General features: G+C 36.6%; 2 protein-coding genes and 1 long non-coding RNA gene across 3 annotated transcripts; 1 reads left to right on the top strand and 2 right to left on the bottom strand.

Moving 5' to 3' along the window:
• Positions 1-1696: 1696 nt before the first annotated feature.
• LOC130048157 (metallothionein-like) lies at positions 1697-2739 on the top strand. The gene is made up of 4 exons (XM_056144503.1): positions 1697-1885; positions 2064-2108; positions 2205-2321; positions 2584-2739. Exons 2-4 carry the CDS (start codon positions 2081-2083, stop codon positions 2661-2663), a joined length of 225 nt encoding a protein of 74 aa, XP_056000478.1. The 5' UTR covers positions 1697-1885; positions 2064-2080; the 3' UTR covers positions 2664-2739.
• Positions 2740-6062: 3323 nt separating this feature from the next.
• Positions 6063-13838, bottom strand: LOC125657077 (caveolin-3-like). The gene is made up of 3 exons (XM_048887709.2): positions 13311-13838; positions 12110-12187; positions 6063-6662 (listed from the first exon to the last, which is right to left on the bottom strand). The coding sequence occupies exons 1-3, from the start codon at positions 13437-13439 to the stop codon at positions 6396-6398; spliced, it is 474 nt and encodes a 157-aa protein (XP_048743666.1). The 5' UTR covers positions 13440-13838; the 3' UTR covers positions 6063-6395.
• A 4078-nt stretch (positions 13839-17916) lies between these two features.
• On the bottom strand, positions 17917-19435 carry LOC130048161 (uncharacterized). The gene is made up of 2 exons (XR_008797008.1): positions 18723-19435; positions 17917-18540 (listed from the first exon to the last, which is right to left on the bottom strand). It is a non-coding gene; the product is annotated as an uncharacterized LOC130048161 (long non-coding RNA).
• Between the last annotated feature and the right edge of the window lie 2891 nt (positions 19436-22326).

Here is a 22326-nt window from a genome sequence, read left to right as displayed (position 1 = left end):
TGCATTTTACATGATGGCAGAATGTTTCAGTGGTCAATGAGGTTTGAATGCAGGACACTCGCTTAAAAGTCTGGCTGTCTTCGTATGTACATACTACCCATGACTGAATTCTAACATAAAACCATCCCGAGCGTCTTGTCCGACATTTCGCTAAAAGGCGTGGTATCAAAACATCAATCAGTGAGTTCCAGTACATGAGTTGACACATGAAGTGTGGTGGATCTAAGTATTTTTGTTTTTTGTTTTATCCTAGTTTCAGTTTCGTGATATGTTTTCGTCATTGTTGTTGAATTTAATTGATACTTTCAATTATTTACTCGTGTACACTCATATGATAGCGAGTCGATCTCTGTTAATGGTTGCTCCTAGACAAATCAGATGTTGGAAATTTCATCAACTAAATGAAAACAGAACAGTTAGTTACTTAGGTAGAGAACGGATAAGAGGTCGGATAAGAGTGTCACCCCACCTACCCCCACCCCGAATGCGTACAACCCTGACGCAGTTTACCTAAGATAGAGCAGAGATATAAATGTCTATGTGTTGCGTGAATGGCTAAACTATTTAAAATTAGAAATTAACATGGTAGGGGTGTGTTTGAAATGAAGGGTGTAGTTCACTGTACAGATCGTTTTGTGTATGTATTGTAAAAAGTACAAACATGACATGTAAAAGCAACAGGTCCCTACACAAGTTTTGATGGGTTTTTTTTTTTTTATTAGTACTTGGAATGAACTCTCTTAAGTTTTGGCAGCCATTTGTCTAAACTTTTATTTTATAGTTAGTTAATTAGTGAGAGGGTAGATCGTTGGTATTGAGGTCTATGGGAAATAAATTGGTACTCTTCTCCTGATATGGTGTGTATCTCTCTGACTAGATCAGAGAATGTTCCGATTGGACAAGGTGTCCTAGTTTAATGTTTTTTGGAGAAAAAAATATGGCGGTCACGAAAATCATTTCATCCTTGTCCACTGCATTAGATACGACCAAATTTATGATAAATTATTCGAAACTGTTTATTAGCCTATTGAATGTAGAATGTACATGGTTAATGATTTTACAAAAAAATATTTTAAATATATCGTCATACACACAATATGCATTTCTTTGATTTGAAATGACAATATCAAGTTTTCACAGGTGTCGTTTTAGCTATGTACAATTAAATATCTGAGGAACACTTCTGTAATGTTTTCATATATCATAGTTACTCATTACTGACATTTAGCGCATATTCTGAGTGACTTTCACATTTTCTAATTTATGGAATTTTTTGGTGAAAAAGTTTTTGTTTTTTTTTAAATTCATTTCAGACGAAAGAATATCTAACTTTACTAATCACACTTGGTGTTTTTCGTCAAGATATTTAACACTTATAAACAAATATAATATTATGTACTAGATTTTACATCTATGTCGGGTTTTTTTTTAAATGTTGCAATGTGTCTTCTTCATAAAAAAAAATAGAGATTGCGATGATATATTATGTATGTGAATGTCTTTTATTTTCCCATGAGACTACCGTATTTATATATACATCATAATATTATTAGGCCCTATACAATATTCATTGCCACGAGATCGAATAACTTTAGTGCTTTAAGCGGTCGTTGTGTAATGTCCATAGTACGAGAAGAACGAGAAGAATAGGCCTAATGCATAACTACGCAGCTCAGTGTGTTTATTTCTATACATTCTTTTCCATCAATATTCGCCCCTAGACTTTATTCTCAAATTTGCACACGATACTGTATACAGTCATTACTTTGCACTCGACACTGAATATTTTGTATAACGTGTGCATACGTTCTATATACATTATACATCCCGCCTAGAAGACAGACACATCCCTGAACAAGGACTTGTATAGTTTCTCTGATCAAAGGTAGGCCAATGTCTTCTTTTTTTCTCTCTCTTAATTTTAAATTTATCCAAGTTAAATGTATGTCACGTTAGTTAGAAATTCGAAAGACGTGTTTAATATACACTGTAATCAACATGATTACGTGGCCTGGTCACATGATGAAATTTAATTTGAATGAATCTTTTTAATTCTTTTCCAGATTCATCTGAAATAAAAATGTCTGACCCATGTAACTGCAAGACAAGTAAGTCTGTTTTAATAAATCCAATTTCTGTGACTAATCCGAGTTATCGCTCTTTGACCGTTAGACTAATTTACGTTGTTGTTTTTTTTTTTCTAGCGGGAAATTGTCTGTGTTCAGACACCTGTCCATCCACTGGGTGTAATTGTGCTTCTGGGTGTAAATGTGGAGCCGGCTGTAAATGTCCCGGATGTCAGATTGTTTGTAAATGCAACAGTAAGTTATTTAGGGAATGAAAGGGGAAAAAAACAACAGAAAAAAAGCAACTAAAAACTGCATCGTTGCGCATAACGCAAAGTTTTCCGTGTTTTTGGTTTTTGGTTTACTTCCATCCAATGAAAAAATATTAAGTTTATTCCTTATAAATTCCTTATTAATTTCATCAAGACTATGAATATTAAAGGATTTATTAATCTAAAATGTTTTGACCATTCGAAAAGACGGAATTTCTGAGAACTAATTTTACTCCTTCCAACAGGTACCTGCGCATGCGGAGTAGGATGTACTGGACCTGACACTTGCAAATGTGCTGCTGATTCGGGATGTAGCTGCAAATAGTGAATTAATGGTCGCCTGAAAAGTCATCATTCATTTGTAAATAGTGTACATAACAATAAACGCACATTCTTCATTATCCAGATTTGTATTTTTTTTATGAGGCAGAATTGCATGTAAAATGTATTACATGTAGGCTGATTTTCTTTGGATGAATGTTTATGCTGATTTTTTTTAAAAATGAATTAAGCATGAATTGAACTATCGTGTTGGGCTCATGGCTACACAAATGAAACCAGTATATGTTCATCTATATAAGCCCATATGGTTCAGAGAGATCTTGTATTGGAGTGATTTATTAACAAATAAAACATCTATTTGCCTTCATCCTGAGAAGGCAAATGTTTAGTGACGGCTTTCTTGATAGAGATGGCTTACTTCAACCGTGTTTCTAGTTATAATCCACAACAGATTAAAGTCACGCACATAAACTCGAAATAACAGACAAAATAAAATTATAACTCGAAAATTTCAACAATTTGGTATGGATAGCCCGTCTAGAGATTGATTGTATCTTGTTTAGCGTCCCTCTCAAGAATTGTATACTCTTATGGAGACATCACCAATATCGGAGAAGGACATGCTCGGCGCTTACGTCCGTTGAGGGTTCTTTAGCATGCCACACCTACTGTGACACGTGAAATATGTTTTAAGGTCATCTCTGAGGACCCGTGACATTCATACCTGATGCCGTTTGGTGATGGAACTGTCACTACCTGTTTTAAAGACTTTTAGGTCTGTCGTGGTCGGGATTCGAACCCCGACCTTCCGCATGCGAGCCGAACATTCTACTTCTAGACCACTGTGGCGGTAGCCCGTCTAGAGAAAGCTTGGTGTTTTAAAAACACTGAAGTGGTTTCCTGAAGAAGAAAAAACGTCATTCATTGCTCCATTTCTCTTATTTCAGTTCGTGACACTGACCAGAATACATGCACTATGTATGATAGCAGAATGTTTCAGTGAAGTTTGAACGCAGGAGACTTGATTAAAGTCTGAGAGTCTTCGTTGTGTGACAAGCTTGTACATATATACCGAGAGAGAGAATTCACACATTTCAAACATAATACCACCTGCATGCAGCGTCCTGTCCGACATTTTGTTAGAAATCATGGTACCCACTCTCTACCCAGACTTGTCGTTCCTTACACCCAGACACACAATCTCTACCCAGAGTTATCGTACCTTACACCCAGACACACAATCTCTACCCAGACTTGTTCCTAACACCCAGACACATAATATCTACCCAGCCTTATCGTTCCTCACACCCAGACACACAATCTCTTCCCAGCCTTATCGTTCCTCACACCCAGACACACAATCTCTACCCAGCCTTATCGTTCCTCACACCCAGACACACAATCTCTACCCAGCCTTATCAGACACACAATCTCTACCCAGCCTTATCGTTCCTCACACCCAGACACACAATCTCTACCCAGCCTTATCGTTCCTAACACTCCGACACACAATCTCTACCCAGATTTATCGTTCCTCACACTCAAACACACAATCTCTACCCAGAGTTATCGTTCCTAACACTCGCACATACAATCTCTACCCAGAGTTATCGTTCCTTACAGTCACATATTTCAGATTCTTGTACTTACGGTAAAAACGTTCAAAATACGGTTTCGACTTCGGTTGCAAAAATATACGTAGATAAATCAATATTAAGCAGATGTTAAGTCTTTCAGTGACACAAAAAGCTTTGAATTAATTGTGTTGATACGCGAATATTGTTCTATTGCACTATGTAGGTAGAATGTATTGTAACAGGAAATAAAAACTACAATAAGTTACCCTACATTTTCCATACATATTTCATAAAGTAGTTCTTAGTTTTATTTTTATTAACCGCGAAAAAGTGGATTTACGCGGAGAATAGCATTGCTAATTTTGAAATGTTAACAGGTATATTTAAGCCCTGTGGGAGTGTAAGGAACGATAACTCTGGGTAGAAATTGAGTAGTTCAATTGCATGGGTGTGCTGGATCTCAGTTTTATATCTTAGTTTCAGTTTCGTAATATCTATTCAACATTAATTTCGCTTCGTTGTTGAATTTATTTGATACCATGTACTTCCAATTATTCATTTATGTAAACTCAGATGATAGATAGTCGATCTCTGTGAGTGGTTGTTCCCAGACAAATTTGATCTCGGATATTTCAAAAGCAACATAAAGTTACCATAGAACAGTTGGATACATAGGTAGAGAAAGCGTTGTAAGGTGTATTGGGTTACAATTCTTTGACTCCATAACACCCGGAAAGAATGGCAAAGTTGATCAGACTCAATGTTATGTTCAAAGGTATTCCGGATAAACAATATGGCGGTCACGAAAATTATTTCATCCTATCCGCTGCAAAATTGTAATAATATATCCGAAACTGTGTACTAACAAATCAAGTATTTGTGCATGCTTGATGGTTTTACAAATACACATCAATACATAACGTCATACACACAAAATCCATGATTGAAAATCACAATTTTCACAAGTGTCGCTTTATTTAAAATCAAAAATATAAAATACCCCCTCTCAGTGAAGAACACGTCTGGTGAGTTTCATTATATTAGTTATTCATCACTGAGTCTTCTACCATAAATGTGTCGAACTTCAATGCTGATTTTGAAAGCAAAGTACAAAGTTGGATTCTTTCTCTCAATCGTCATTTTAATCATATCTGTGTTTTTCTAGCATTACCTAAACGACGGTGCACGTCGAACACGTCTGGCTGTGCTTGCACACTGTATCCATGCATTCCATTGGTGATAGCCAATTATGTGTGTATCCTATAGGAAACACCGGTGAGTGACTGATAAAGAGGGGATTTCCCGAAACTCGGACTAGTTTTACTCTGGTACATACGTGTACATCAAACTCCTGTAGGGAATAGCCATTTTACCACATTGAATAGCCTAAATACTTTGTCGTAGTGATAATGAATAGTATGAATATTTTGACTACTCCTTAGTAAGAATATTAATATGTTGACTACATTGTATTGTTTAATCTGTATATTTTGAACACACTGACTGTAGTATTTGACTAACCGGGAGGTCACGAGTTCGAGCCTCACTCGTGTCATGGCCGCGTGAAATCTAGGTAGTGATTGTTCCTTCGCCAAACACTCGACATTGAGAAATGAGAATCCCGGGTATTTTGGATATGACCTTAAAAACGGAGGTCCCGTGTCGCGGCAGGCGTTGACACGTTACAGAACCTTTACTACCACGGTCCTCTGTGCTAAGCATAGGTTTAAGCCTACAGCAGGTGACCTCTACATATGAGTAAATATTTTGTGAAGGGGCGTAAAACGACCAAACACATGGTGAATATCAATACCTGTAGCCGGGATATTCTGATTACGCTGTAATGAACAACCCGAACACAAGAATTTTCACGGCATTAAGTCGAGAGATTTTTTTTTTTACATATATATATACATAATCTTTATTCATATGTACATTACACATCAATATGTCACAAGTAAGACACTCACCGTAGGAGAGAGTTCAAGTCCCAGGATGCGTGTGATAACAATACAGTTCACATACAAACATTAAAGTTATTAGATATGAAACCGAATAATTACATATGAGAATCTTTCAATTTGAAAAATAAAGATATGTTAGACAAAAGATGATCGAGTCGCCGGTATTGCATCAGGTCATATATTATGTACACAGTTACGAAAATTTCACACATGCGCACAGAAACACTTCTGAGATCAGTCCCCACTTCCTTTCGTTATCCTGATGTTGTAGAAAATATAACCAGCCGCCAGGTAGCAGGGCTTGACGAATGTCTCTATAATGCTGTTGAAACAGGATCGAAGTAACCGTAGGTTCATTCCATAGGCTTTCAGGCATGGCATCAATAGCCATATGTTGTGGAACGCAAAACATGCAAAATAGACTCCCCAGCAGAAGGACACCGGAAGTGCGCAAATCAAGCTGGTGATTCTGTAGCACCAGATTTTCGTGTTAGTGAAAACCTGAAAGGAAAACGATGGACTTTAGTAACTTCATTGGAATTGAAACGCATGCATAATAGACTGGGAAGAAAAACAGGGGGAGGGGGAGGGGGGGGTCGCTACTATTTATTCGACAGTACACATGCAATATGCGATACATACCTAAACTACTACCTAGCATTGTTTTCATGTGTATGCAATATAATAAAACAGTATAGGTTTTATTAAGAGGAATGAAGCATCGAAAATGGGGTAGATGGTGGAGGGGTCGCCCCCTCCCGCTGGATGGGGGAGGGTTGTTTTGTTGAAAAAGTTGAAAAATAAGGACTGATTCAAACTAATATGGACATCAGTCTTATTTATTTAATAGATTTAAACTATCGGACAATTTTCATAGATTTTTCAAAGGCTGTTTAGTTTGGGGAGTTATACCAGCTGAGGCTTGACACATTGAGAATTACATACATATATGTAGCTGTAGTATGGGATGAAAATGACAGGGCTGGATGCGAAATATTTTCTATGAATCAGAGTGTTCAAATAAAAAAAAAAAGAATACACGTATACACAAACACAGAGTCTTTAGCAACGGAGAGTATCGCATCCAGTGACGGTCTCTCAACCAAGATGATTGGAAACGACGGGATCGTGTACCGAAATCCCTGTAACAGTAAAAATTAGATCTACAAGCCATGTAACCCAAATCTATATATACTTAGGGATACCTGTTCACTTCTACCTCCGTTCCTTATCAGTGGTGGATTCATATATTTCTGAAAGGGGGGGGGGTGAAAGGATGGGGCCTGTCTTGTATCTGTATGTATTTCAGTGGTTTGGACATATTCCTACGAAGAAATGGATTCTATTGGTGAAGGAGTGCTTGATCCGCCACTGGTTATATTTAACAAATGGATTCTATTTGGTGAGGGAGTGCTTGATCCGCCACTGGTTATATTTATTTGCAATTGGTAAACATTGATTTATACTCTGTAGAGATCGGTTGAGGCCGAATTTAATGAATATCCGCCTCGTCATTTTTGAGAGATTATTGTTTTTCAATATTGAAAATTTAATAAAGCAACGAAGAAATAGTTCAAATGATAAATTGTCACTTTCCTAGTCTTTATTTTGAACCATATACTTTGTGACAAATTTGCTTTTATCTGTTTCATTAAAGTTCACACATACATGAAGTAACTTTGATGGGAAAGCTATAATATTGAGGACATTTTCAGAGTGCAATTTCAACTCTAAATTGTCAGGATTTTTTTTATTGAGATATAGGGAGGTAATTTACGGTTCTGGACAGACATCCCGCGCTTAGACATGTACATTTCTCTGATAACCCCGCCTTATTTTACGAACAATAATCTATCATGTTTCTTGCATGGTATGTGTACGCAACGGCGTAGTTAATCTCGGCTAAGATTCGGTTCGGCTGAATATTTGGACTGACGCCTTCGGCTTCACCGAATCTCGGAGCAGTCCTTTATAATTCGTGTCTGGAAATTTACTTTCAGCTGTGGCGGGTTCTAGCAATTAATGTGCACTTAGGTGGCATTAGTATCCCATAAGAGTCCATGGTTGATCTCATTGAATGATAATTAAAAAAAAAAATGACAGAACTGACTAATAAACTCTATGGATAGAACGTGCAATTGCAATCTTCATGTTTATATAAAATCTTTCAAATGCAGTGTACATTTTGTTTGATCCTCTTGCGACAATCGTATTCCATTTCCACGACCGTACGTGTAGCGATGCGATGTCACGCGTGAGTTCAACGTGACCCCGGTATAGGGGCGGATCTGGATATCCAAATAAAGCGACTCTCTCTCTCTCTCTCTATTTTTATATATATATATATATATATATATATAAAGCACTAAATAATCACAACTAGGTACTGAAAATTTTCGCCCCAGCCCGGGGTCGAACCAGCGACCTACGGCACCCACCGCCTAGCAAGATTGTCAAACCAGTGCGTAAGTCCACTCGGCCACAACGACTTCCCATTAATTAATTGATTTTCACATGTATCGTTTAGATCCTAGGGGTAAACGTAAGGTTGGGTGTTATAATTGTTTGTTTGTGCTTTATATATATATATATATATATATATATATATATATATATATATATATATAATACATGTATATACACCGGCATTCACAACACAAAATTAATAGTGATTATATATAATGTCGTAAACGAAAATTATCGGAGCTATCCGGCTAGGTATAGTGTATCAGGTTTAAAAGGACAATAAATAGATTACTGATATTTATTTTTCCATTTGAATTTCGAAAGGAAGACATTATGACGATGTGTGTATTCCTCTTTAACGTTACATTTAATTCGCCTTGTGATCTTGTAATACGACAAAAGAGAAGGTCATCTCTAGAAGGTCATCTCTATATCCTGAGCACACGTTCAGTCACAACAAATTTCACCGAGTTCAGATTAGTCATACCAAGAATACGATTTTCAGTTATTGCAACTCGAGGTTAAGGGACATTGAACGAAATTTCTTTTGTTTTAACCATTGTGTTAAGTTTTAACACAGGTACTGAAGGTGGATTAAAGTTAACACAGAGTTACATGTAACGCAAAGTTCAAACTCGCTTTTGAAAAACGTTTTAAGTCACATGGTTAACTTTAACACAGACGTTAACACCATGATAACACCGTTTTAAAGTTGACCACCTTTCGAAAAGCCGGACCCTGGTATATGATATGCTAGTTAGCACAATATTTTCTTGTACACATTTTGTAAACGATTTAATCGAAAATTCGCTGATTATACGCGTGTAGTTGTTTCGCCCATACCATCATACCATGCATATACAATTGAGATAAAGGCAAAAACGCATGCTTTATGAAGAGAACATATGCTCCAATTTGTTAGCATTATAAACTTCATAACATCTGCTTTTGATGAACGCCGGTCTCCTTGACCAATTAATGATTTATTGTTGATTGTTAAACAGATAGTGGCCTCAATTATTAATAGACGGTATGTGCCTGCTTCCGATATCGCTAAAAAAGTGTTGGTATACATTTCACAATATAAAGAGCGGTCGCACGAAGCGTCTACGATCTAATAATTTAAAATATCGAAATATTCTGTACTTGAAAGTTCCGATGGTAACCTGTACATCCTAACACTGATTTTTTTTTTCACTCGTGCATGCGACCTCGATATCAGCTCGAGAACGAAGGCTCCACGGGGCATGATAATCTGTTACATTTTGTATGTGTTAGCATCATGTGCATGCGAGCAGATGACAGGTTATCGACTCGGGGGAAAACGGGGGTGCGAAATTTGAAATTATCTATAATTTCAAAATGATATTGTGACACCGTTTTGCAGCAATAACAAAACTTGATAAGTTAATATGAAGACTTGTAAAATCATGGGGATTCACGGGCAGTGTATCACCGCGGAGGCTCCCCAAAATATCAAAACTATTACATTTCAAAACTTATTTTATCGGTGCTGCAGCTGAACATCCAAGGAGATCAATTCTGAATTAATTATCTAAAATTAAAAGATTTTAAATTTCACTCCAAGATGCGTTAATCATGATGTTAAAAACAAGTTTGGAAGCGCATTAAACAAAAACCCAATTTTTTGCGCATTTTCAAAAACGAAATTCTCAATGGTCCCAAAATGTCGCGTTCTCTACCATGATTTTTTTCTTTCCTAATTAAAAAAACAAAACAAAATAATTTGTATAAAAGCTTTCAAATGAGTTTTTCTAGATCGGTTTCTGTATAATGAAATAGTTAGAGTTTCTCATGTGAAGCGGTATAGAATTTCTTCACGGGTTAGTGAGTATACATGACACTCTTCAGAATAAGATCCGATGTTATATATAGAAGTCAGTTTCTCAACAATATTATTATCAGAGAACTTGACGTTGACACTAGATAATTTCATTTATTTAGGGCAATGGCACATATTTCTACTGAAATCACGCGTAAAATTAGGTAAAATATGTTGTACATGTTCAGTTTTAAGAATGGTTGAATTGTAATACGTTCTTCTTGTGTTTCAGTATTCTGAAAGAATAGAAAGATATTATTGTACAACTTAAGAATGTAGCGTCGTATCGCAGTTGTGTCGATTCCCGCAAGGTGGCGTTGTCGCCGTTCCTTTATTTTACAGTGAACACGTGTGTTGTTTAGATGGTCATTTTATTGGTAGAAAGTACCACACGTCCTCTCGCCGAATCATACTAATGTAAAAAGGAAACATATAAACTTGACATTTATGTTACATCCACAACGGCAAATTCTTCTCTTTTTTCATTCAGTGCTATTGCAGAATCACTGATTTGTCCACAGTGTTTCTAAAAAAAAAATCAGATTTACATGTATGTACACCATGCATCGCAAGTCATTGTTTACTCAATTAGCAAGACTTTTATGCATTACATATAGAGGGCGTGGATATCACGCTCAGAAACAGATCTAGTGGTGATCGAACCTTCATAAAATCTACAGCAATATGAGTTATAGTCTGTCAAGTATGAGGTATATAGATTCCTTGGTCTCTAATCCTGCCTTAGTGTTGATGTCCTACCAAGGGTCCGGTCTTTAGTCCTGCAATAGAGCGTCGATGCTCTACCCAGACCCAGTCTCTAGTACTGCGGTATGACGTTAATGCCCTGCCCAGGGACAGGTCTCTAGTGCTGTGGTAGGACGTTAATGCCCAGGGGCCGGTCTCTAGTACTGCGTGTGTGTGTGTGTGTGTGTGTGTTAATGACTGTTCTCTGATACTGCGGTAGGACGTTAATGTCCAGGGACCGGTCTCTAGTACTGCGGGGGGGGGGGGGGGGGGTATGTGTGTGTTAATGACTGGTCTCTGGTACTACGGTATGACGTTAATGACTGGTCTCTGGTACTGCGGTATGACGTTAATACCCTGCCCAGGTATCGGTCTCTAGTGCTGCGGTAGGAAGTTAATGCCCAGGGACCGGTCTCTAGTACTGCGGGGGGGGGGGGGGGGGTTAATGACTGGTATCTGATACTGCGGTAGGACGTTAATGCCCAGGGACCGATCTCTAGTACTGCGGGGGATGTTAATGACTGATCTTTGATACTGCGGTAGGACGTTAATGCCCTGTCCAGGGACCGGTCTCTAGTACAGCGGTATGACTTTAATGCCCAGGGACCCGTCTCTGGTACTACAGTAGGACCTTAATGCCCAGGGGCCGTTCTCTGGTACTACGGTAGGACTTTAATGCCCAGGGACCCGTCTCTGGTACTACAGTAGGACCTTAATGCCCAGGGGCCGTTCTCTGGTACTACGGTAGGACTTTAATGCCCAGGGGCCGGTCTCTGGTACTGCGGTATGACGTTAATGACTGGTCTTTGGTACCGGTCTCTGGTACTGCGATAGGACGTTACTGTCCTTGTCCAGGGAGCCGGGCTTTGCAGTAGAGTATGACCCTCATACATACCTTGAAGCTGTTGGTCCACACACAGTCAATGGAGAAGACATCTGTATGAGGCTCCCCAATTATTTCTTGAAACTGGATCTGTCAAGAATGTAAAATATCTCGCAATGAAAGCTCTGCAATTCTAAACCCCCCAAATACCCCAGTCGTAAACAATTAAATACGCTCTCCTGATTCCTCGTAATTATCGAGATTTCAGTGTAGATTACTTTAACAGTTCACGTGCACATGTGCACACTGCCTATAAATGTCAAAGTCGTTAATTCATGCAGCATATTAAAAGTTTGCTTACATCAGATAAATATTGAAAAATATTTTATCGACTCTGAAATTGTGTCAAATCCTAACCTTTACCCATATAGATCTGTCCACTGACGTCCCAGTGGTGGATCCAAAAAAGTTTGCAAAGTGGAGGGGCTGCGACTTAAGATGCCCTTCCCCCTCCCCAAGTGATTTTTTAAAAAGACTTTAAAGCTACAAGTTCTAAATTTACTAGGTGTAAATGTTAAATCTGAATCATAGCAGTCCTCTGTCCCTTATCCTCTTTAGTCCAAATTAGTTGTGTCAACTGAGATTTAAATGTACCCTCGTCCTGCAAAGTTTAGAGTTCGTGAAAAATCTCAACAGCATGGTACATTGTAGTGACCAGATTGTGAAATCTTTGTTGAGGGAGGCGTGGAGGTTGAGGTGTTTCCTTTATGAAGTTTTTTGTTTGGTTGGGGTGCATTTCCAACTCCTTCTCAATTGAAACCCTTTCCACCTTGAACGTTCATTAATTTCTTTGCATATCACACTGATAACTCCTCTTATTCATCAGTAAATTTACATCGATTGTGCTGCTCCGTTCTAAATCATCATATTTACATTCACCCAGGCTTTATCAATAATAACAATTTGCTAATTCAATAATTTTTAAACAGCTGCGCATGCTTACTCAGTTTCAGAAAGAGACTTGCTATACAGAGCAGTAGAATCTCTTCATGCTTTCGTAACAAAGTATGAATATCAGGACTGTTTAGTAAACAGGTGCTTGCATTTAGACAGTATGCACTAAGGTGGTATATCAATGATAGGAACATGGAGTAATTAACACATAATACCTCCAATGTTTTTAGAAATGTACCTCTAAAATACAAAGAATCCGGAGAAACTAATTCCTTAATTAGGTTCCGTCTTCATTAAACGGACATACAATCAAAAGTACCTTGAGGTCATCGTGCAGGTTGTTGGGGTCCCGCTCATGAATGTCAATTTCCATTCCACCTGTGACGTCATTTGCTTTCACGTTTTCATTTCCAATGGTCAGTTTCACCTCAGACGATTCTGTAGCCATAGCTGAAATTGCTTTTTTACGAAGAAAAAAGTCTAAAGTATTTCTTTCAGGACAGCTTTCGGAGTCTTCACAATTTCAAGAGAGGTTAATCTCCAAATAACGCGGGTGCAAAAACTCCTTAGGTTAGTGTGGCTCGATGTTTGTCCAAAAACAGCCGCCGATGTTTGGAGAGCGAATTTCTCTCATTCACTGAATTTCCCACAGATGAGTGCTTTCCACTGTATTTAAATATCTACAGATGAGTGCTTTCGGGCGCGGATAAGTCTTCTTTGTCAACAAAGATGTGACGGGTAGCTGTCCGCTTGTACGGGGGGACGCCCCTTATCTGTGAACTTGCAGTATATACGTGGTTGTAACAATAACAATATCCCCTTCTATTTCTTTATCTAGGTATTAAAAAATGCAGATAATAATTCTAATGAAGTCTGATAATTTGTCTCAGTCTAAGCCCGTATAATCGATCCCGGAAATCAGACGTGTATTTTGGACATTATTATCGCCTTCATCAAATTACTCCAGGATAAGAGCGGCGAGGGATTCTCCCGCCAGCCAGAAGCAACTGACCAGTGTTACTCCTCTCTTTGCGGCATTATATCGATCTGTACACGTACTGATCTGTGATATATCGATCTGTTTAGCTGACCATTATCACCATATGCCGTATATTCTGACCACAAGATAAACAAAGCATGGGTCAGTTTTTGTTATCATTTAAAGGTTGTCTTGAATGAAGCGGCCGGGGTGGGGTGTCTAACAACCTTTTAACTGAACCCTGACCTAATTCGGACATAACATTATTTACGAAGTACTGAAAGTTTACATTCTTCTAACCAATGCTGCAATTCGACCGGGTTTGATAGTCACCCGTTTTAACAAGCGTTCATATCAAGTTGCAGTGGCAGGTCGCTTCACTATTCAGTAATTACAAGCTTCATAATACATGTTAAATTAAGCGTGAAGGCTGCAAGCATTGTAAAAACTTTTGAACATCCTTTTGCACAGGCGCTGGTGTTTGAATGGACGTGGCCTCGATATCTACAAAGAGAACTCCGTTTGTATACAGAGGTCAGATCGTTGTCTGTGAAGAGAGGATCATTTTATCTCTTTTTGTTTCTTATTCCACTTGCTCGGCGCTAAATCAAAAGGTTGTTTTCTTTGTAGTCTCTCCGCAATTGTTTATCTATGTAGTAGAAGTCATATCGTCACATTTCATTTCTGAATACACATCGGTGAAAAAGACACTATATACGCCTACATTTGATTAGATACATGGACAACACACACACACACACACACACACACACACACACACACACACACACACACACAGAAAACAAAAAGAATAGAAAGGAAAAAATATTCCAGTTAGGGAATCATGTGTGTGAAGCCGTCTTCATTACAGTTCAAGCATTTAATGCTAAAATGTGAATCAAGAGCGGACTATATTAACGGAATCAATGGTGTTGTAAAATGGTATCATCATCTCCTTTTTTGAACAACTAGAAAGTACCTACCGACTTTTGCCTCCAGTAGTACCAGAAAAAAAGATGGTCAAAACAAGTCGTAACTGAAAAAACTAACAGAATATATTGTTTGTTTTTTTAAAATAATTTTTGAAATTGTTACCCTATTTGGTGCCGGCCATTTTAAATGTCGAGAAAATCATTTCTTTCGTATGTAATCCGATATCCCTATACTTTTTTTCCCCATATTATGCACTGGCTTTATTACACGATTTTATCATGTGAAAACTCCCCCAAAATTTAAACAGCAGAGGCATGTCAGAAAATAATGATCAATATGCAGAAATCTAGAATTATCACAGAAAATTCGGTCAACCTTATATTTTATTGATTTCCCAGTGGCCATTAGCAGACTCCGTGCTGGACAGTCTGCAAGCTCAAGTTCCGTTTATTCTCTCGCACAACTTTATGTTACATGAGGTTCTATACACAATATACACAAATAAAGACAATAAGCTAGGTACACATGAAAAGAGCAGATTAAGTTTAGGTGAATGAAAGGAATTAAGGACGACAGACTTGGTCATTTATTTTAGATATGAAGACAGACTTGGTCAAACATTTTAGATATGAAAGTACACAATTTGATAAGTACATTCGAGTCAGCAGATGACAATAATTCAGAAAATTTGTAGAAGTTTGGTTTATAACAATATTTTCTATACAAATATGTTTGTTTTTTCGCCATTCTTCAAAAAGCTGACACTCGAGGATATAATGATATTGATCAGTTATTTGACCCTTGTTACAGATATGACAAATTCTATCCCAGTCTCGACTGAAAGTCGGCGATTTGCAGCTCTGAATCCAATAAATATTGTTCTAGCTTTTTTGGTAGTTCACATAAAATTAGATATTTTTAGCCGAGTTGCGTAGCAAATATAGGCTTTTAAATTGGCGAAGCATGGGCGTCCAATAGTGCGGCCGGGTGGGTGGGCGGCGTCCACTATTCGCTTGTCCGGTCTCTAACTGTCATACTTTTTGGTGCATCTTTGTGAGACTTGCATAACATGATCACATCCAATAAAGGAAGATTCCTATTTATTTTGAGGTCAAAAAGTCAAGGTCACTTTGTCACTAAATGCCATAGATTTGAGCTTGTCTGGTCTCTATCTTCCATACTACTTGGTGCGTCTTTGTCAGACTTGCATATTTTGATCACATCCAAAAGAGGAACGTTCCAATTTATTTTGAAGTCAAAAGGTCAAAGGTCAAGGTCTCTTTTTCACTATATACTGTAGATTTGAGCTTGCCTCTAACTTTTATACATGTACTTGGTGGTGCATGTTTATCAGACTTCAAATCCTGATGACATTCAAGATTCATGTTGCTTTTGAAATCCAAAGGCCAAAGGTAGAGGTCATTATCACACTAAATACCTATTGCAGCCATTCAAAGCTTCATACTTATATAGTATATTAAATACGTGCATGTTTTTACTTCGTGAATGCAAGCGTGCATAATTTTCCAAACTGCAACTCGGCCATACGCATCTTTGATGCGTTTTAGCGATTTTTCAAATCCAAATTCACTTTTGAAAATACCGTATATCTAATCCATATAGACCACTCGCTGATATCACGTTGCCATTTCTGTATATACTGATCTCTTAGACGTTGTTCAACAGTAGTTTTTATCCATTTGATGTTTGTAAAGGTTTTTTGATTCCATACGTTGGAATACCTACAAAGATCAAAAATATTTTTAATACACGATAGCCAAGAGTTCACATAAGTACTTTTACAAAATTAATCATATAAAGACTTATAAAAATACAAATAACTTTACTCTCGGGACTTAAAAGTTATTTTGCCCAGTGAGATATCATTCTTCGATATATACTGAACATTACTTACAAGGGGAAACGACCCGTTTCTCCATAGGCCATATGAATTGGGGTATTACTTTTTAAATTAAAAATGTATTTTAAAACTTTTAAGTGGATACGCTCAATAATGTAAAGATTTTCAAAACCCCAAGTCAGCTCTATAAATACACACACCACCAATACACACACCACCAGTGATCATTAAATATACATGTATTCTGCAAACAGCTAGAAAATGTAATGATTATCCTGCAAACTAAAGGGAAAGGCAACCCTAACCACATTGTTGCTTTTATGAATAAAGCATTACTTACTGATATCGTAAATGATAGTCTTTAACAACAAAGATCCTTGCTTAACAATCATATATTTTGAATTACCCGCCGCTAAGAGAGCGGCCATTGAGTTTAATTCATGACGTCACACCATCTGTTCCGGTTTTATTTCATCAGCAGCACTGTAAACATGACACGTCACGAACATTCAACGGTTAAGTTTGGAGCCATATAGATTTGAGCCCATTCTTTCACAAGAAGAAATTAAGAAAAGAAGACGTTCAATCGAGTCGCAGACCAGGCAAACGGTACGTTTCTTCAAACAAATGTCTCGAATCTCAACTTGTCATTACGCAAATGATGAATCCACAGTTTACAGTCTAATTAGCTGCTTGGCAGGAAGTCATTAACCTATTTATTCGTAAAAATCTACCACATGCACATCTATCTCATCAAAACCGGAACAGACAGTGTGACGTCAAAATTATTGATTTTTGTGGTCTTGAATACAAAAGAGTTTCACATCATGCCAGCCTCTATAGATGGCGGGAATTTCATTTTTTAACGTTTTCAAATTAGTACTGATGTTTATTTAGGCCGTCTATCAACAGAATAATATGGCAAATTTTTATTAAATAATTAATCCTACCACTTATCATGTAAAATTTCTTTGGGGTTGCCTTTCCTTTTACCATAAAATTTCAACTAAATCACAAGTATATACAATTTATATCTGCTCTCAGGGGATTTCAATGTCCTTTGGAATTAAAAGAGTGTGGCCTTGAAATAACATTGACACAAAAACGAGAACCCAATTCAATTCCTTTATTTCGAAAGACATAAATCTTATAGCATTATAACAAACTCAACATGCATAATAATTACACCAAAGCTGAAAATAAACGACCAATTACAAAAATATCTAGGAAATGTAAATACCATAGTATAATAATAGTAAAATGAAGAAAACTGCCACAGCCGGCCACTTTTCTGAATGTCAGTACAATGCTTTCTTTACATGGTTATTGCATACAAAATATCACATGAATATGAAAAGAATCTATCCGTAAAAAGACACGACATTATGTCAATGCCAAGTGCACCATGTTATCTTTAATTCCGCATTCTTACACCCAAAAAACCCCGTGTTTCAAGGTTCTTGTTTTTACATTAAGGTCCATTCAAGGTCACATCAGAGGATATTTAGATTCCGTCAGAGCAGACATATATATATATATGTGTATGTAAAGAAAGAAAATATAAAGGCAATAAAAATGATACACAGATGATGAAAATGTCAATGTACAGTTTTCAGTTTGCACTAATGCGACATTTCATAATAGGAGACAAAATTGACTGTACAGCATTCTCTGTCTAGGAACTTTATATCTGAAACCAGGGTCACTTAGTGTCTGTGGCTGCGAGTGTTGTAACGCACGTGTGTAAGAAAGTACGTATAGTCTCCCCATTTTTTGCTGAAATAATGAAAATGAAATAAGGAATAATAAAATAATAAACTTTCATTTACGTTGTTCATATTTCAACATGCAATTTCTTACTAGAACCCGATTAAATCAAAACACACACACATACAATGTACATGTGTATATAAAAACAAACAAACACTGTGAATATTTAAACGATTCCGTATACTCACGCAAGCTATTTCTAATTAATCACCATGCATGTATTCGTTTAGTAGGCCATCCCATTTTATATGATTCCACATGTAGTAGAACGATCACAATGAATGTATTATGGTTATCACTTTCACTTAGACTGATATTCGCGGGACACTCAATACGGTGGAATTATTTCAATAATACATACATGTATATGTATACACTATACATGCACTTATGTTTAAAGTGAAAAAAAAGAACTGGATTAAGAAAAAACTGCACAAAAATCCTTATAAACAGAGATGCATTACAGGATTCTATACAGGTTCTAGGCTACGCCCCTATCGTTACTCCTCACGAAAGTATTGTGTGCTGTGAAGGAGAATATGCCAAAAGTGGTGTAAGTAAGATGTGGATTCTAATAAATTCCGAAGAATAATATAGTACAGTTGAAATCGCTCACTGATTGGCCGTACGGTGTTAATAAAAGTTGGTTTGGATGACCACGATATTGTGATTGGTCACTGAGAACAAACGTAAAACCTGTTTCACTGAAATCTATGAAAAGCCTTGCCCAAAAATGTGCCTGCTCGATCTAGCGAAGTCACACAAATACAGAAATACCCAGCAAGATAGGTTGTTTCTATATGTTGTTTGTTTTTTTAAAGTAAATTTGAGATGTCATCAGTTCTGGGTGTATGACGTTTACAGTCAATATAGGGAGAGTTAGTTATCGCGTCAACGCCCATTGTGACAGGGAACCACCCTTTTTAAGGACATACTAAAAAGACCCTCCAAATGCCGAGCGCTTCACGTGGGAACGGTCATTACCGATACTACATGACCGGTCACAACAAGATGAGGACAGAACTTCATTGAAAAAGTGTTAAACAACACACAGCTAAATTTTTTCTTGCCACCGGTCCACGCTACAACACACACATGTAACCTCTCCCTACGGCACCTCAAACACTGTCATCGTTTACATTCGCAACCAGCTGGGCCGTGATTATATTACAGATGTTACGTAGGCTACACCTAGGATTTATACAGCGCTTTCAATGCTCATCCCTTTCTTTAGAATTTATCATACAATCTTAATTGTATCTGAAGTGGTCATTAAACGATTCGGTACATCATTTTCTCTTAGACTGTGGAAACGTCAGTATCTCAGCCACGAGGGCATTTCCTTTAGTCATTGACATACAACTAAAATGCTGGAGTAATTCTGGTAAGGTGATGCACAGTTTTCCAACTCGGATGAGCTGCTCACCAACTCATTAATGAATCCAAATTAAAATTCAGCGTCTGTCAACCTCTACTTATCATTTCTGCTTCTCTGTCTCCGTGGTCTATAATTCCTCATTTTCTCCTAAATTTGTTTTGTTCATCGGCAATGTAACATATGTAAACTGAACCAAATTGGGCAGAGACACATGCAGGTAATTCCAATTATATACTATAGTAAATTTTACGAATGAATTAACTAAAACTGGTTTCCGAATTCTTATGTTATTTCAGGTACTTCTATACTTCCTCACAAATATTGTTTTCACTGAAGTTTTTAATCGGTTCTATTTATTTCAAAATTTCTAAGACAATAGTATTTCTATCATTTTCGTATCCTGAGTTTAATTTTGAATCCTTCTCTTAGTTTTGAATAACTCTTTCCATTATTTTCGTATTTTGAATTAGAGTTTAGTCCCTTTTATCAGTTTCGTATCCCGTGTTTGAGTTTGATTTCTTCATAATTTTTGTATCCTGATTTGAATTTAACTCTTTGTATTATTTTCGAATCATGAGTTTGATCTTAATAAACTCCTATTATTTTTCGTCCCAAGTTTAATTTCTTGTATAACTTTTGTTATTTTCGTGTCCTAGGTGTGAGTTTAATAATGATAAAAATATTACTTTATTTCAAGAAAGTGGCCTAATTAGTGCACGCACCATTCTTTTATATGACCCTCCAGTTGATACGTACAATTATATACAAGAATAATCATTTAAAACAGGGGTTCAAAAGCATGACCACAAAAGCATGTAACAAAACTCCGTCTATATTACTTATCATAATTATATAGCAATAAAAACCAAAATCTAATCTCCCAAATTGCGATGAAAAAACATACATTTAAATGTATGAAATTATGTATGAGAAGAAAAATAGTAGCACAGCACCTGATAACGTATTGCTCTACATTATTGGTTTAAAAAATATGATGAGACTGAGAAAGCCTTATGTGTTATAGTAATGCGTTTCATAGGTTTTTACCTAAATATCATATTGTATTGTTTATAACGAAGAACCATACAGTTCATAGGTTTAACGTTTTTACATAGAATAAATGAACATAAATACATGTATAAACAAAAGTTATAAAGTGAATACAAAGCAGGTTAGGTAAATGGACATAATTCATTCAATGTATAGATAGCTGATGTCTGTGAGATAATATTTTACATATCATTGTAGTTTGTAACATTGTAAAGAGATTTTGAATAATTTTGTGCTAAACTTTGGTAATCGAAGATCGTGATTTGATTCAGAACGCAGACGGTAAGAAGCTGAGGATTGAAATTCAAATAACTCACCAAGATAACCGCGAGCCAAACCGCTAAAATTTTCAAATGATAAAATCAACTAGCTAATGTAATAAACTGTCAGTCAATTAACCAAGTTTCACAAAGCTGGACTTGCATCCAGAATTATCCACACAGCTCTTTTTTTTTTTTTTTTTTTTTTTTTGTTGTTGTTGTTGTTGTTGTATCTTAAATATTATTCCTACACCAAGTTTGGGTGTATTACCTCAAAAAATCAAACAGGAATTGATAGAAGGCAGAATCTAGGCATTTTAACTAGGCTTTCTGGTATGTAGGAATAAAAACGTTTTTCTTATCTCGCGTAGTGTAAATAATTTGTAGTTTAAGGTAGGATGATATGATTGGTCTAAAGTAATTTGACATCAATGTGTACACCAAGAAGCATCTCTATCATTTACATTGCGTTATTTCTAGTAACAAGTTTAAATTTGGATTCATCTAATTTTGATTTTATTTGCTGCTTACTCATAAGAATACATTTTGTTTTATTTACGTTCAGCACCATTTGATTCTATGAGAACCAGTTCTCAATGTCACAAAGATCTGCATTGAGAACATTTTCTAGACATCTCGTACCATGGCCATTACAGTGTGGAGTAACATCGTCGGCAAACATGTCAACATGTGAATTATTTGCATACAACGGAAGGTCATTTATGCACAATAAGCTGATAAAAGAATTTAACTCTTTGTATCATTTTTGTATTCTGCATTTGAATTTAACTCTTTGTATTGTTTTCATTTGTTCTGAGTCTGATTTTAATTCCTTGTATTATTTTCGTATTCCGAGTTTAATTTAAACATCAAGTAGATTTTGTAATATTTTTCGTATCCTGAGTTGATTTTTTATTTAAAACTCATATAATTTTCGTATTCTGAATCTGAGTTTAAATCCTTCCATTATGATCGTGTCATATGTTTGAGTTGCATTCCTTTTACCGTCTCCACATCAAAAGTTTGAGCTTAATTACATGTATTGTTTTCGCATCCCGTGTTAAAGTTGAACTCCTCTTATCATTTTCGTATCTTGTGCTAAAG

The sequence above is a fragment of the Ostrea edulis genome, chromosome 7, assembly GCF_947568905.1.
Source record: "Ostrea edulis chromosome 7, xbOstEdul1.1, whole genome shotgun sequence".
NCBI lineage: Eukaryota > Metazoa > Mollusca > Bivalvia > Ostreida > Ostreidae > Ostrea > Ostrea edulis.
Note: the sequence above shows the minus strand (reverse complement) of the source record. Positions and strands in the feature narration are given on the sequence as shown.

What these genes read in the sequence shown, in the direction of transcription:
- LOC130048157 (XM_056144503.1), top strand. Translation starts at nt 2,081, where the DNA reads ATGTCTGACCCATGTAACTGCAAGACAA. An exon ending in CCCATGTAACTGCAAGACAA is followed by an intron (nt 2,109 to 2,204) that starts GTAAGTCTGTTT and finishes TTTTTTTTCTAG; the next exon opens with CGGGAAATTGTCTGTGTTCA. An exon ending in GATTGTTTGTAAATGCAACA is followed by an intron (nt 2,322 to 2,583) that starts GTAAGTTATTTA and finishes TCCTTCCAACAG; the next exon opens with GTACCTGCGCATGCGGAGTA.
- LOC125657077 (XM_048887709.2), bottom strand. Translation starts at nt 13,439, where the DNA reads ATGGCTACAGAATCGTCTGAGGTGAAACTGACCATTGGAAATGAAAAC. An exon ending in ACCTGCACGATGACCTCAAG is followed by an intron (nt 12,188 to 13,310) that starts GTACTTTTGATT and finishes CATTCTTGACAG; the next exon opens with ATCCAGTTTCAAGAAATAAT. An exon ending in TGTGGACCAACAGCTTCAAG is followed by an intron (nt 6,663 to 12,109) that starts GTATGTATGAGG and finishes TTTTCCTTTCAG; the next exon opens with GTTTTCACTAACACGAAAAT.